At 36.8% G+C, this 14876-nt stretch overlaps 1 protein-coding gene across 1 annotated transcript in view; it reads right to left on the reverse strand.

Annotated features, from left to right (window-relative positions):
- Window positions 1–13504, reverse strand: part of LOC106919985 (nephronophthisis 4) — a gene marked incomplete at its 5' end in the record, with an annotated part of 168688 nt that extends 155184 nt beyond the window's left edge. The window contains 2 exon segments of the mRNA XM_014990696.2: window positions 12334–12468; window positions 13316–13504. Coding sequence (XP_014846182.2) covers window positions 12334–12468; window positions 13316–13504 — 324 coding nt within the window.
- Window positions 13505–14876: the final 1372 nt, after the last annotated feature.

Consider the following 14876-nt stretch of genomic DNA (forward strand, 5'->3'; position numbering starts at 1 on the left):
GATGGAAGAGGAGCAATATGGTGATATTAAAATAACTTAAACATGGAGGCATGTAGTATGAAGTCACTGTCAACAGCCAACCTGTCAGCAGCTTTTGAAGCATTATGCTAAGAAGATTCATTTATGGGTGACAGAGAACGTATCTATGACTAGCGAGAGGTGAATGGGAATGTGAGAAAGCAATACCGTGGAAAATTAAAGAAAAACAAAAGACCTCAAGTAAATTTTTTTCAATTACTTTGGGTATGTACCTTCGACAGCTAAGAAAAAAATTACAGTTCTGAGTCATTAAACTGGATGCCAGTCTGCCTCTTCTTAAGTGAAATAATCAATTTTCTCAAGGTAGAATGCTGTTTTATAATTTCACTTCAGACTAAGATGGTTTTAAGGAAATTATTTTAGGAAAATGGAAAAACAACCTGCACTGACCTAGAGCTTGCTTTTTGTATGCAGCTCTTACCCATAAAAGCTTAATTTGCTTCACTATTTGTCTTCTGGTGCTAAATGAATCAATTAGGACCCTTTCACACAGCTATGAAAGTATAATTTACCTCTCAACCTGGAAACGCATGTTCCAAAATCAAGGTGTTAAAATTACTTACTTAAAAATCATCACCAGTCTCTGGGCTGGAAAAGGACTCGTACCACTGTACACAAGAAGCAGGATGGTACAAAAAAAAGTTTGTACAAATTTCAAAATATTTCTAGAGCAATGCAGCAGAGAAACCAAACCACATCTTCATAAGAACCATTAGATTTTAACAAGGAGAAAAGAAACAAAGGACATGCATTTGTAAAAGCCCATTTGCTTATTGTTAGGTATGGTGGGGAATGGAGTAGCAGTGGACATTTTTTTTTGATTCATACAATAAATTACAATTCCAAAAAATTGTTCATACTGTCAGGATTGTTAACTTTACAATCAACTCCACTGTTTGTTCAAAAAATGTATCAAGAAATATCAGTAAATTTGAGAATATAATTAAATGCAGTGACTGTGTGCAGTCTAGCAATACAAATAACGCTTCTTCATGTGACGGATGACCTAAAGAAACATATTACAAATGAGCTTGTTTTTCAAGAGTAATATTTGTGTTTCTGGAGCTATAAATGCTCCTGCTTAAAAAGTTGGGTTAATGTTATTGCTTTTCACACATTTTTACTTGTGGTGCCATGAATCTGACCAACACTGTGCATTGACTTGGAGACTTGGACTTAGATAAGAAGTTACATGTAAGATATGCATGCTTGGATTAGCTAGTGACACAATATCCAGATTTCAGCACTCAAGACTGACACTGCTGCACATTTTCTTCACAAATGTGAAAAAAAGCTTCTATCTGTGGATATAAGTTTTTGCTAGACAACTGCTACGTTCACTGCATCTCAAAAGCCTATACTATGGGACTTTGCTGTCAAGTGTTCAAGTCATCCAGCTAAAATCAAAGATTCAGAAATAAAGCAGACAAACGCTTTTGGCAGCTTCTTGGCTGCAATGCTTTGATATTGAAGTCTATATATGAAGATCTCTGATACAAGTCTGGCAGCAGGATGAGGATGAGAAAAGAGATAGAGGAGGTGAAAGAGAAAGGAGGAGAGATTCAGCGAGTCATTTTACAGGCACAGAACCAGTGGGTATCAGTATCACAAATCCTTTTGGTGTGAAATTTTGTGACAGTCACAAGCACAGTAGAGATGAGAGATGGCAGAGTGGATGATAGAGAGGCTAAGAAAATGACAAGAATTGAGGCTTCAGGCTCCCTTATGGCCAATATGTCACTGGATTGCAGCAAGAGAGATAAGACTGGTATGCATACAGTATGTGAGACAGGTGAATAAAAAAGAAAAAAAAATTCCAACAAGACAAGATTTTTTTCTGTGAACATTACATGCACTAGGTAGTTACACAGCATTTGGAAAATTATTGATATGCAGGAAATACAAATACATGAGAGATCAGATGCTGGTGATTTTACTTACTTTCCTACATTTTAAGTTTTAGTCTCTTCAGACTTGCTCATGCCCTGAGGGACTCCTTGTCAACAAAACTCAGTGCTGTACTCCACTGAGTTTCATATGAAAATTATAATATTCTCATGGTTTAACATATGGAAATATCACTCCATACATGTCCCAGCAGGAGGTTGATGCTGGGACAGTCAACCTCCTGCTGGGACAGACTATTTTTTGTGACCATTGTCAAAACAGTTCACTTAAACAAATGGGAACCAAAACCGCAAAGTAATATAAAAACTTTTGAAAATTCTTATAGAATTAGTATTTATATGCCTAATTAATCAAGATATCCAAAATATTTTGTAGCATACTGCACTTCAAAAGTCCTGCATTCATGATCATTGGATGAGATATCAAAATTTATGGAGCACAAAATAGTGTGTTAATGAGTAGAAGCAATGGAAATAGCTGGGTATGATGCAACAGTCAAAAAAAATGACCGAGGCCAAAAACTCACAACAACTGCATGTAAAGATATGTCTAGCACATGAGGAAAACAATGGAGGTTTTTCTAACAATACTAAAAAATAAAAAAAACTTACACAAGATGGGACACTCTACACTATTTACAGTTTACAGTCGTCATTGCCATTTCAATATGTCAATCGCAAATGTCTGTTTTCAATATTAGCTAGCTCAACCCTTCACTAATCTGCAGTCATCCTGCTGTAAAATATTTGCTCATGCTAAACACTTCCACTTTGCACAACAAGATTGAATGAAATTGACAAAAATTATTAAAATGTTCAGTCTGACATAGGAGAAAGAAATGTGAAGAAAAGTACTCATAAGTTCTACATGAAATTAGGATATACATTAAAATGTAAATGTTTTAAAGGAGGTCAAACCTTACCACAGATATCATACAAAGAAAACACAAAGCTTGAGCAATGTTGCCAAAGGTTCTTATTTCATCTTAAATCAAGTTTGTTACACTAACAGTCTTACTAGTTGTTAACATCAAAACTGGTTTCAGTTCCAGAAAATGACAATATACAGAATATAAGAAATCTGTAAACAACAAAAAAATCGTCTAAATTTTTGCTTCAGTCCCCCTAATGTCCAAAGTTCTCCATCTGATTCAAACAAATCTCTACCATCTACAATTTTGCCAACAAGAAACTGAAGTGCTGGCTGGGTAATTTTTTACTTTGTAACAGAGGTTTTGATCTCCTGACATTGCTAAACTCTGAGTGAAATGTTTCACAGTCTTTGGGTGCTGGCTGAACGGTGGAGGGGCAACATAATGCTGCAGGATGGCAACAAGGAAAGAAAACAGTGTCTCCGTGCCAGACTTCAGACACAAAGAGGCAAAGATGGAATTGACACGTCAAAGCCAGGAACAACAAAGTACAAGACAGGCAGAATCTTTTTCTTTTCCCTCAGTCTCAACACGCGCCCACACACAAACAGGCAGCGCAGACCCCAGGGAGAGCTGATAGCAGAAATATTGGGACGAGCTTGCTGTGTGTGGATCTCTCGTATGTGTGTTTTAGAATCCGAGAGTTTGCGTGTTGATGTGATAGGGAGAGGGGACAGGAAGAGAAGAAGAAGACAGGCATGGAGAAAGAACAGTCAAATGCAAGGCAAGTATGAATACGCAGCACACACTAAAAATGAACACACACACACAGCTAAAACCTCCTTGAGGCTCTCATCTCTCTCTGTCACCTCAGCAGTAGCTCTTGTGGGCCCTTCAGTTCCTTTGATTGTGCATACACACACCCACAGTGTATAGCTGTGTATTAGGGGATGTGCCACTCCACTGTGTAAAGCTGTTAAGCAGCAGCTGCTCCACGATGTGTTTGGTCCCTGTGGAACTGAAATATTGATCAGTTCTCAAGCAAGGCGTGCAGTCTTCAACCCCATCGTCCCCATGTATAATTGAAGTGTATATCTTTTAGTGTGGAATGCCAGTTGGGAGAAGGAATTAAGCACAGAGGTAGACTGGAGACGGGTCCTTGTGCTATGGAAGCTCCTTTGTCCATCAATCATGCGACCTTTTGCACAGGCGGTTTTCATGCTCGGCGAAGCGCCGTGAATTGGAAGAGAAAGGGAACAGAACAGACTCAGATTCGATCTAGGTTGATGATTTACAGCCAGACATTTATCTGAGCACTTAGCAGCTCTGAATAAAGAATGACAAATGCCTCCAGAGCATTTTGGGCAAGAGAGCTTTGACCCAGGACAAAAATATCTATAAACCTCATGAAAAGATCAAAACTAAAAAGACATCTGTTCACCTAGTTATTTTTTCCATCTTGATTGGAAGTTGAGCTTAGAAAAATGTCTTGAATGTTTCAATTGGTGCCATCTTCTTTCAGCTGCAGAAAATCACAGTGTATAGTTTGTGCACAAAGTCGGTGTTATGATCATACAGACTACAGGTGCTAAATAAGTTGAATAGCAATTGTCAAAACATTATTTTTAAGGCAGCTTTTAAGACAAAAAGTGGTCTCAGCCAGCACCACAAGGTGTGCCTAATGATGTGGACAATAAGTGTGTAAGAAGTCATTTTTGTCAATCTGCAATGCAATAAAAAAATATGCTTGTTTCTAAGCGCACAAATAAAATTTGGTGACATTTTCACATAATTCCAATAAACAAACTGGTTCCAATTCACGGCTTAAGGTACACAAGAGATGTTAAAAAGCTCTGGGGTTTAAAGATACGACACTGACTCACAGTGTAATGAACTCACAAATGCTCTAAGTAACACTGCGCAATAATACAAATGTGTTAGAACATTTAAACAAAAAACAGAAAAATAGAAATGCACATCTTTTTAAAATCCACACTTAATGAATAGGCTAATATCTTTCATCAAATCTCCATTGTTGTAGTGATTACAGAACAACGCTGAGCTGACAAACCAATGGGGTGTAAAATGTAAGCAAAAGTTAAACCAAAGGTTGTGACTGCAACATTAAAACAACTGCACACACTGCTTCACCCTCATTTATCAATGCAAACCAATGGATTATGTGCCGTCATCCTCTGACTGCAAAAAAGAAGCACATAGTAAATTTAAACTGACCAACGTGTGGAGAAAATTCATCATAGAAGTAGCCAAGAGGCCCATGGTAACTCTGGGGGAGCTGCACAGATTCAGAGCTGAGGTGGAAGTACCTGTTTAAGGAGCAGCTATGAGGTATGTCCTCCACAAATCTGTCCTTAGAGTGGTAAGAAATACAGCCACTGAAGTCATGTCTGCAATTTCTCACAACCAACATGAAGCTGTGCTCTGGTAAGATGAGACCAAACCTAAATTATTTAGCCGTCATATAAAACATCACGCTGAACACACCATTCCCATACTGACATGTTGTGGTGGCCACATCATGCTGATGGTTTTCTCCAGCATGGAGAGGGAAGTTGGTCTGGGTTGATGGGATGTTGGATGGTGCAAAACAGTAAAACTGAAAGAAAAGGCTGCAAGTAAAATTGTCACAGGGATATGGGTTCCTTTTTCAGCAGGCTAATGAGACAAAACATGCATGTAGTGCTACAATGGAATGGAAAGCATGTTCATGTGTTAAAATGATGTGAAGTTCAGGCTACAAAGCTGTGCAGATACGCCCAAAAAGACTTTGAGCTAAAGGTTTTCATACAAAGCACTGACTCAGTTGGGCTGAATACAAGTAAATGTAATACAAGTAATATTTTATTTTATTAAGACATGTATAATTTTCCCTCCACTTCATAATTATGTTCTATGTTTTGTCGGGGTATCATATTATAATTGCTATAAAGTACGTTGAAGTTCAGGGTGAAAAAGTTCAATAGGCATTTCAACTTCTGCCATGCACTGTAAGCACCAACTCCTTAAAGAAAATGCCATGGTTTTTGTTATAGAATTATAAAAAAGTCTAAATCTAACATTAAAAATAAATAATAAATGTACCGTAATAAAATATTCAGTTTGTTTCTTCTTCAAAACCCTTACTGCAAATGTTTGTTTCTTACCTCCAGGTCTGTAGATTTTAAAAGTAGATTACTAAACATAACAAAAATCATAAATTCAAAAGATTATCACAGAGCAGAGTCCAACTGCAGATATAGATACCCCCTTAGCTACAGGACAACCTAGAGTTAACCTAGAAGTAACAGTTTTAACCCATAAAACAAAATTGAAGCCAAGGAAGGTTATATATTATCTAATGTCTATTCTTTCCGACTGGATTGGAACGGGGGTCCTACAAAAGAACTTGGTAATCACCTGTTCCCTAAACGCAGCAGCAAGGGGCACAGTTCCTTCCTACACAACAGCTGAATGTTCACGCTTGACAAGCTGTGAAACACATGAGCAAAAAAAAATATGGTAGGCTGCAAAACACAGTGTATCGCACACAAAAAAAGAAATGCAGCCGAGTTCAAAGAGATTTTCTTTTTTCCTTCAGCTGAACATGTCTTTGCTTTTAGAGAGGGTGGTGAAAAAAATGGAAAGAATGAAAGCTTCTTTGACTGGAGCTTTGTTACAGCAACAGCAGCTTCATTTTGACAACATATTGCGTGCTTTCAGAGAGTGGAAACTCATGCTTTACAGCACAACTGTGACTGAAGCCCCACTTTAAACTAACTCATTTTTATAAAAAGAAAAAAAAAAAAAACCCAAATCCTTACGAAACAAAATTGGAGAAATTGCAGGACTGATGCAAATACTTTCCCCATCGGTAAGATTCTGTCTTCTGCTTTTCACTTCTTTGAAGTCGTGTAATAAGGCTATCTGATGGCTGACGGTTATGTTGATGCATAAGTGAGTGAAGCTAAGTGTTTTTAATCACCATCTGTATCTAAGACATGGCACTCCATCTTGCTGAAGGTTTTTTGTTGTTTATAAAAGGCATAACCCTAGGCTTTTCTTTCAATATTCTAACAGAAAACTTTAATATAAACCTTTAGATGTACTAGTCCTAACTTGAAGCATTTGGAGACCTAGATAAACAGAGGTTTGTGTTGGTCATGAACGGAGCTTGGCCTTTTCCTCCCAAGCCCAGCTGTCGGTCTGATAATGATGCACATGTGAGAAGAAACCACTGGTTCCCTGTAAAGGCTAGGGAGCTCAAATGGAGTGATCACAGAAAGAGACAATGCAAAAAAGATGCACATTTCTCCCTTTCCTCCTCTTGTTTCTCTTCTCTGTGTACGGACAACACAACATTGCCCTCTGCTGACAAATCTGCAGAGAAGACCAATCTGAAGTGCAATATTTTAACCGCCATTCAAAGGATCTGAGACAAGATTTAATAAAATCTGTAGCAAATTTTATAAAATTTGCAACAGCCCCTAAAAAAACGAGCATTCCGAAGATTTTGCAACATTAAAATTACTTTGCTTTATTACAATAAGAAAAATCCTGAAACAGTACAGACAATGAAGGTTAAAAATTAACCTCCCGTTTTTTTTTTTTTGTTTGTTTTTTCTTGGGGTGGGGATTTAAACAAAGGTTTGATCTACAGTCAGTGGATTTGATTTCTGCATCTGGTCCATAAAAAAAACACTTCAAGGAGACTCAACAAGCCCATGCAGCTTACTTAAAAAATAAACTGCATTTCACTAAAAGAAAAAAAAAAAACTATTTACTATTAAAGGAGCTGATATATAAAGTAACAGAAGCAACAACATCGTAATGATGTCATGAGTTCTGGTTAGGGACAAAACACAGGTACAAAAAATGAAACCGAATTAAAATGGAGCTCCCTCTCTCTCTTTCTGCCTTTAATCACTGCACATCTTTGCTTTTCAGTGGATATTAAAATCAATCCATCATGGCCTGAGTGGGGAGGGAGGTGCAATTTTCAACGTGCTAATGCAGCTTAGGAGTGAATCCCCACCCCACTGACATTATTTGGATATGAAACAGCAATTTGCCACTCATAAACACGAGCATGAGTGTGAGAGCAACGGGCCAAATCTAATAAAAAGAAAAAAAAGAAAAGAAAAAAAAGCTGCTGCAGCTCTCGTAGCGTGGCAGAGAAAGGGCCAGACCTACTTTATCATCCTTATAGGATATGATGTGGTTTATATTATTATCCTGGATGGATAATGGGATTTAGATGCTGATTGGGATACCAAGTGGATTTTTATAGCGGCTATGACTATTGTGTTGGATCAAAGTAAGGCCGTGCACAGCGAAAATGCTGGATCAAAAGAACATCAAGCAGATGGTGGGTTGGGGGGGAGAAATGGAGAAAACTGATGGTTGCAAAATGGAAATCAGAATGTGCCATAGCTGTGACTCATTTATGCCACTGCTAAAAGATTTTTGCAACACTCTCTTTTTCACTAAAAGATGCGTATTTTACACACAAACACGCTGCAAGGTGAGGAGGCAAATTTGTATCGCCCTCAGTAGGTTTCAAATTCGGGAGCTACAGGGAGGCTCTTCGTTGCTCCGATCCATTTATAAAGCAGTGGGTGACTGGCCTCCAGCCTGGATTCACAGAGACATTCAGATGTTTGAGGGAGAACACAGGCACCCCGCTGCTCCCCAGATATCGGCTCAAATATAACAACATGGAGCCTTCGGATAAATTTTCAACTACACTACGTGGAGCTATGTTTTATTGTTAATATTTGTTGGCTTTAAAAAAAAAACCCTCTGGCAGGCAATGTCAAACTTTATTCGACTTCAAGATGTCAAAATCCTGCCATCAGTTAGACTGCGATTCTGCATCTGACTGGCTTTTTACAGTCACAGAAAAAAAGAATATGTTATCAAAAGAGCTAAACATCTACTTTGTAGTATGTCACCAAAAAAACAAGCAGTTGACTTTTTTTTTTTAAAAAACTGTATTGCGTAAAAAAACAAGGGGGGTTTTCTTTTTCTCTTCTTCTTCCTTTTATGGCACAGATGCAATGTGTGCAGATGGCTTTTCTCAGGCATTTTAGACAACCTGCCACTGTTCTACTATCGATCCATTCCGCACTATATCTATGTTCTTTAGGTTACATGAAACAGTACAGACCAGGGCTCTTCAAACTGTGGTTCTGGAGGAAAAAATAAATAAATAAATAAATAAATAAATAAATCAGAAAAAGTAACAGCCTATGCTAGGGACAAAATTTTAAGATTTCTGTTACCTAAAGCTACAGTGAGTAAGGAGACCAAAGGCCTGATCTTAAAAGGATACAAAGATACTAAATTACTCGTACAAAAGAAAATATTAAATTTCCAGGTGCAATTTATAGGCGTGTTGTGCATGCAATAGATGCATGCACAAAAGCTGAAAGCAATGGTGGTGCTGGAGGCATAGCAATGATAAAAAAAAATATTATAATACATGTCCTTTAAGTATTTCAAAGTCATAAAACATAATAAAAACAAAAACTATTGTTTACCAGACTTTGACTGGGCCATTCTAAGACATGCATATGTTTTGATCTAAACTATTCCACAGTAGCCTTGCTGTAAGTTAAGGACCTCTGTCCAGTTAGAAGCTGGACCTCCACTCTAACATGAAGTCTAACAGGTTTTCCTCCAGTCTGACTCCACATTTAGCTTCATCCATCTTCTTAATCTCCCCACCACATGATGCTGCTACCACCATGTTTTACCAAGGGATGGCCTGTTAAGGGCAATATGCAGTGTTAGTTTTCTATTACACACAGCACATTGCATGCAAGTAAAAAAAACTAGTATGAACTTAAGTTCATACTAGTTCATAATGTTCATGTTATATCCAGTCTGACTGATATAACATGAAATGTAATGATGAACTTGAGGCGGTATCCACATGAGCCAGCTTTGAACAAATTTGAGCACAATCAATCTTACTGAATGCAGTACACAAATACAGTGATGAAAGTATTTCATCATTAGTAATAAAAATCACTCAAAATGGTAGTTTTATTTCTTTTATTTTTCTTTTACAAGCTGTTAATTTTTTTCCCTAAAATTCTTAAATGTACCACCATTTTTAACAGTTTGTTGTTTATAAAGAATAACCTGATAAAAGAGGTTGCTGTGGTGGCGGAGGGGTTAAGCACAACCCACATATGGAGGCCTTAGTCCCCGACACGGCAGTCGCAGATTCAATTCGCGGCCTGGTGACCTTTACCGCATGTCTTCCCCTTTCTTGTCAATTCACTATCAAATAAAGTACACTAAAGCCAACAAACCCTTTAAAAAAATTACTTGATAAAAGGATTATAAAGCAAACAGTATAGTCTACGAAGACATTGGCGTTTTGACACCATAAAATATTCAACACAATCCAAGTTCTTTATCTAACAGCTTATAAAGAATATAGAAAGGGTTGGGGGGTTTTTTTGTTTGAAATTTACAATAGTATCAATTTGTTAATGCTCATCGCAGGACAAAACAACAACATTGTTGACCATCAGGTTTTTGGTCAGTGGAGAATTAAAATAAATTAAAGAGTGCCATAAAGAATCCTGACATGTAGACGAGGTTTAATTTCTCTGTAGTAGACTTAGTACTAGTTTTTGTATCTCACATATTTGATTCTTACAACATCCTATTTAGCACTTTCAATAAGTTATGAGGAATTTCATCATCAAAGCACATCTTTCAGAGAGGACATGAGATAGCGTGACATAAAAATGGTTTCTCTGTTTCCTTTGTCTAATGATGATTACACAGTACAAAGGACCAAAGGAATGATGGCGGAGAAATTACAGAGAATGAACAGAGGGAAACCATAGAGGTGGCTCAAAGATTAAAGCTGGGTGTTTTTGAAGATGGGAAGTTTAAAACACCAGCACGGCACAGACAAGTAGTGAGTGTTGGCCATGTGCTGCACCATGGCTGACCTGAAGATGTGGCTATGGTTCTATTTAAAACTGAAAGACGCAGAAAAACTCATTTCCATGCCGAGTGTTTGTCATTATAATGAAGAAAGCATTCTCTCCTCTGAGCAGCATAATCAGCACATCACTAACTAGAAGCTCAAAGTAATGATTTGATGAATCAATTCAACTAATCATCAGTGTACCAGAGCAGAAGTTGTGCTTCAGGCTCATAATAAGAAATTACTCCAGAGTGATTTAAAAGTAGCTGTCTACAAGGCTGTTTTTCTAAGCTGCAACTAAATCTACAAACTAAGCTTAAACAATGGTTGCAGAGCTCAGCAGTAGAAATGTCCTGAAAACAGAGCATGTCCAGTATTGTACAAGCAGCAGCAGTAAAACAAAGTGATACTTTAGGTCCTACTGTACTATTTGGGTCTATTCAAATGTCCAAATTACAACATTTTGAGTTAGGATGTCAGTCTGCCTGCTGAGTGCAGCTCTGAACAGGACAGCGGACATTATTTGCTGTTTACTCTTGGCCAGGACTTTCTTGGAAAATAAGTTTTTAATCCCAGTGGGTTTTACCCTGGTAAAACAACAGTAAAAATCAATAAAGGAAACCTCAGCCCCCATATTTCTATGGGTCGGTTGCAATTATGTTTTACTATTCAGATTTTGGATATTGGCACACAAACACTTGACTGTCACTGGGTAGACCATGGAAAGATTCAGTCCATCACAAAGAAGCAATGAACATATAATTAAGGACGAATTTATAAACATTGATTGACTCAATATATATTTGTCTGAATAACCCCAAACACCAGTAGAGAACTCTAATAGCACAGCCAAGATATAAACTAGAAGAAAAAATTTCCTACAATTAAGGAAGGAGTTCCTTTATGCAATAAAGTCTCTAAAACTAAACTTTCCAACATTCTCCAGAACCCAGAGAAGCCTAGCAGGAATGTTTGGCACAATTTATGTCAGTTATGCTGCAACAATCTGTGCTGTTCTGTCTTTTTTATTTTTAAAATGAACTCAGCCAGACATACCACTTTAAAAGTATCAATACACCATTTCAACAGAAACAAAGGAAACCCAAATAAAGGAAAGGTAAAAAAAAAAAAGTTAAATGCAGTTTTCAGTGATAATATCTGGGTTTTGTTTCCTTCTGAAAGTTTTAAATATGGAAGTTGTGCAATACAACTTGGATCAATTTTTGGTAATCACCAACGTGATTGCCAAACTGTTGTGATTAGTTTTGTTTATGCTCATATCAGTCTCGAGAGCACAGCAGAACACAATCCAATCATAAATCTTTATATAAAAAGAGTTCATTTTCAAATCTTTTGAGTAGTAATTAAATAATGGCAGTGCTCAATTAACACAATTAAGGGTTGAATAGCGATTGATTTCAACAAATAATCATTGACTGAATGCTTATGAAGACAACATGAGAAGAATTCATTACAGATCCTCAGAGCCCTGCAGCCCATAAATGCTTGGCACTTTGCAGCTGCAGTTGTTATTTCAGTGAAATGTGTTAAGACAAAAAGTTACCTCGTTGAAGGAAATCTTGTTGTTTTTCATCTTTTGGGATGAGCTCTTCCATGTTTTTCCAAAAAAGTGCTGGAGTTTTCTGTCAAACAGAGTCACTCGCAGCTGGTAGGTCACATCTTCCCCAGCTGACAGATCCTGTGGGTCAATAAAAGAAGATGGACAACTAAAAGCTCTTCTAGATGCCTAAAATAATTAAGCGAATTATAAATAAATCATATGAACATGAAATTAGAAGGTAGGAAGCTCTAACCAGTCTGAGCTTAAAATATTGTGCAAAGGAATACGGGCAAAACATTCAGTCTCTAGGCAAGCAAATCAGTAAAAGAAAATCCACAGCCAAACTCAAAAGTATACTTTTAAAATCACCAACTTAGGGGACTGAATACATGCAAAAAAAAGTTTAAAGATTATTATTTTAAAATATGTTAAAAACCACGCATTATTTTTCTTTGACTTCACATTTATGTACTGCTTCAGACCGGTGCACAAATCACACGAAAACACACGGGCGTGTGGTTGTAACGTGTCACAATGTGAAAAAGTTCAAGTGGCATGAAAACCTCTGTAAGTCACAATTTAACACGATTGTGCTTTACAGTCGTGTTAAATTGTGGGTCATATTACAGGTCTTTGTGATTATTTTTCTATATAATATCAATAAAAGTGGACTGAAATACACAAAAAAATTGCTGGACCTAACTTGTTTGCTTAAAGCAGTGTTCTCAAACTGCAGTCCTCGAGAGCCAGAGTTTCACAACTTTAGTTCTACACTCTTGAATTAAATGGCTAAACTACCTTGGCAGCATGCATTCAATCTCTACAGAGCTCTGCTAATGAGCTAATATTGGAGCCAGGTGTGCTGAAGCAGAGAAACATCTAAGTTGCAGGAAACCGGCCTTTGAGGACTAGTTTGAGATTACTGGTTTAAACCCAAGAACATTTATGCCATATACAGACACAGAGAACTAATGTTTGGAATTACCTGCGGGAGTTGCGCTACAATAAGCCGGCTGAAGCTGAGCTGAAAGCCGTGGTTAGCGGTGAGGTGGTTCTCCACAGCCAGGCGGACTGTTTGGCTGGACGGGGGAACCAACCGGTTCTTGTGAAACACTTCTTCCCAGCTGTCAGCCATGCTGTTTCACTCTTCTGCCTTCACCAAATCATTATCAATAAAAAGATTTTTTTTTTTAAAAAACCATAAAATAAAACAAAAAAAATCTTTAAATTACCTGCGGTTCTACTTTGGAATAGAATTTCTCTTATTCAGATTTTCAAACATGCGGCCGCCATGTTGGAAATCCAGCTGTACTATATTTTTTTAGAGGGGTGCGGAACAGTATAAGCATTTTAAAAAGTAGCTTTGCCTGATAAGAAAAACAATCTTATACTAATACTAATTAGCTTAAATACTACAATATAACACAATGTGTTTCAAAGAAAGAATTATCACGAAAAAATAAATTTTGCAATTGGGGTGTTTAGCCGGTCTTAACCTGTTCTTTGGTAGAGCCCACCGTGCTGCGTCAGTTGCCATGGTAATAATGTGATCTGATATTTAACAGAATATTACAAGCGAATGCTGAGTAAGTAAATATAACACACACATTCCCATCTGCAGTCCCTTGACAGCTTACAAAAGTAAAATAAAACATAAAATATAACACTACAAGTTGCTTTCTAATCAAAACACAAAACCTCGTAGCGACTTACTGGCGCACACAACCGTACAGTTAATGATTACATATCAGTATTTCACCGTTCTCCAACATTTGGAGAAAAATTGACAAAATAGTGTTGCCTATATTATTTGTTCTTTTATTGGACAACAAAGATAATGAACTGGAGTACCCTAGTTCCCATTTATAATACAATATAATATAATATAATATAATATAATATAATATAATATAATATAATATAATATAATATCAATGATGTATTAGAATTAAGTTCTTTTAAGGCAATTTCTTGAATATTGTTTGGATCGATGTTGTGTGTTAACAAGAGCCTACTATAAATTCTTGAATTTTAATGCAGACTATAGCCCTAGCATTTTTATATTTGTTTATTGAGAATGAGAATAATATTAAATTTGATCTGATAATTTTAGCACAAAAAAGTTAAAAGGTGCAAAATGCTGAAATTTTACATTTAAGATTTAAATGAAGGTACAAGTTTAGTTATGTTACAACTGATTGTTGTGTTTACAGAGCTACAGTTCAATTCAGTTCAGTTTGTTTATATATCTCCAATTCACAAAACATTGTCTCAAGCCACTTTAAAGTAATTTCAATACAATCACATAGAGCAAAAAGAAAACACAAAAACAAACAGCAAATTGTAAGTTTATTTGATTTGATGATTTAGTCTATTTATTTTAAAGGTGACCGTGCAATTTATTAAAAGTAATAAAACATAATTCGCTAATTAAAAAATCCAAAATTAGCTATGTTTTAGTGATGATTTCTGACTTTGTCTTAAGATAGCCACTAGAGGGCAGCACAACATCACTGCCGCTGCGTTACTGAGCGTAAAGAGGAAGA

The sequence above is a fragment of the Poecilia mexicana genome, unplaced genomic scaffold (assembly GCF_051168715.1).
Source record: "Poecilia mexicana isolate PSO_F unplaced genomic scaffold, ASM5116871v1 scaffold_7, whole genome shotgun sequence".
Lineage (NCBI taxonomy): Eukaryota > Metazoa > Chordata > Actinopteri > Cyprinodontiformes > Poeciliidae > Poecilia > Poecilia mexicana.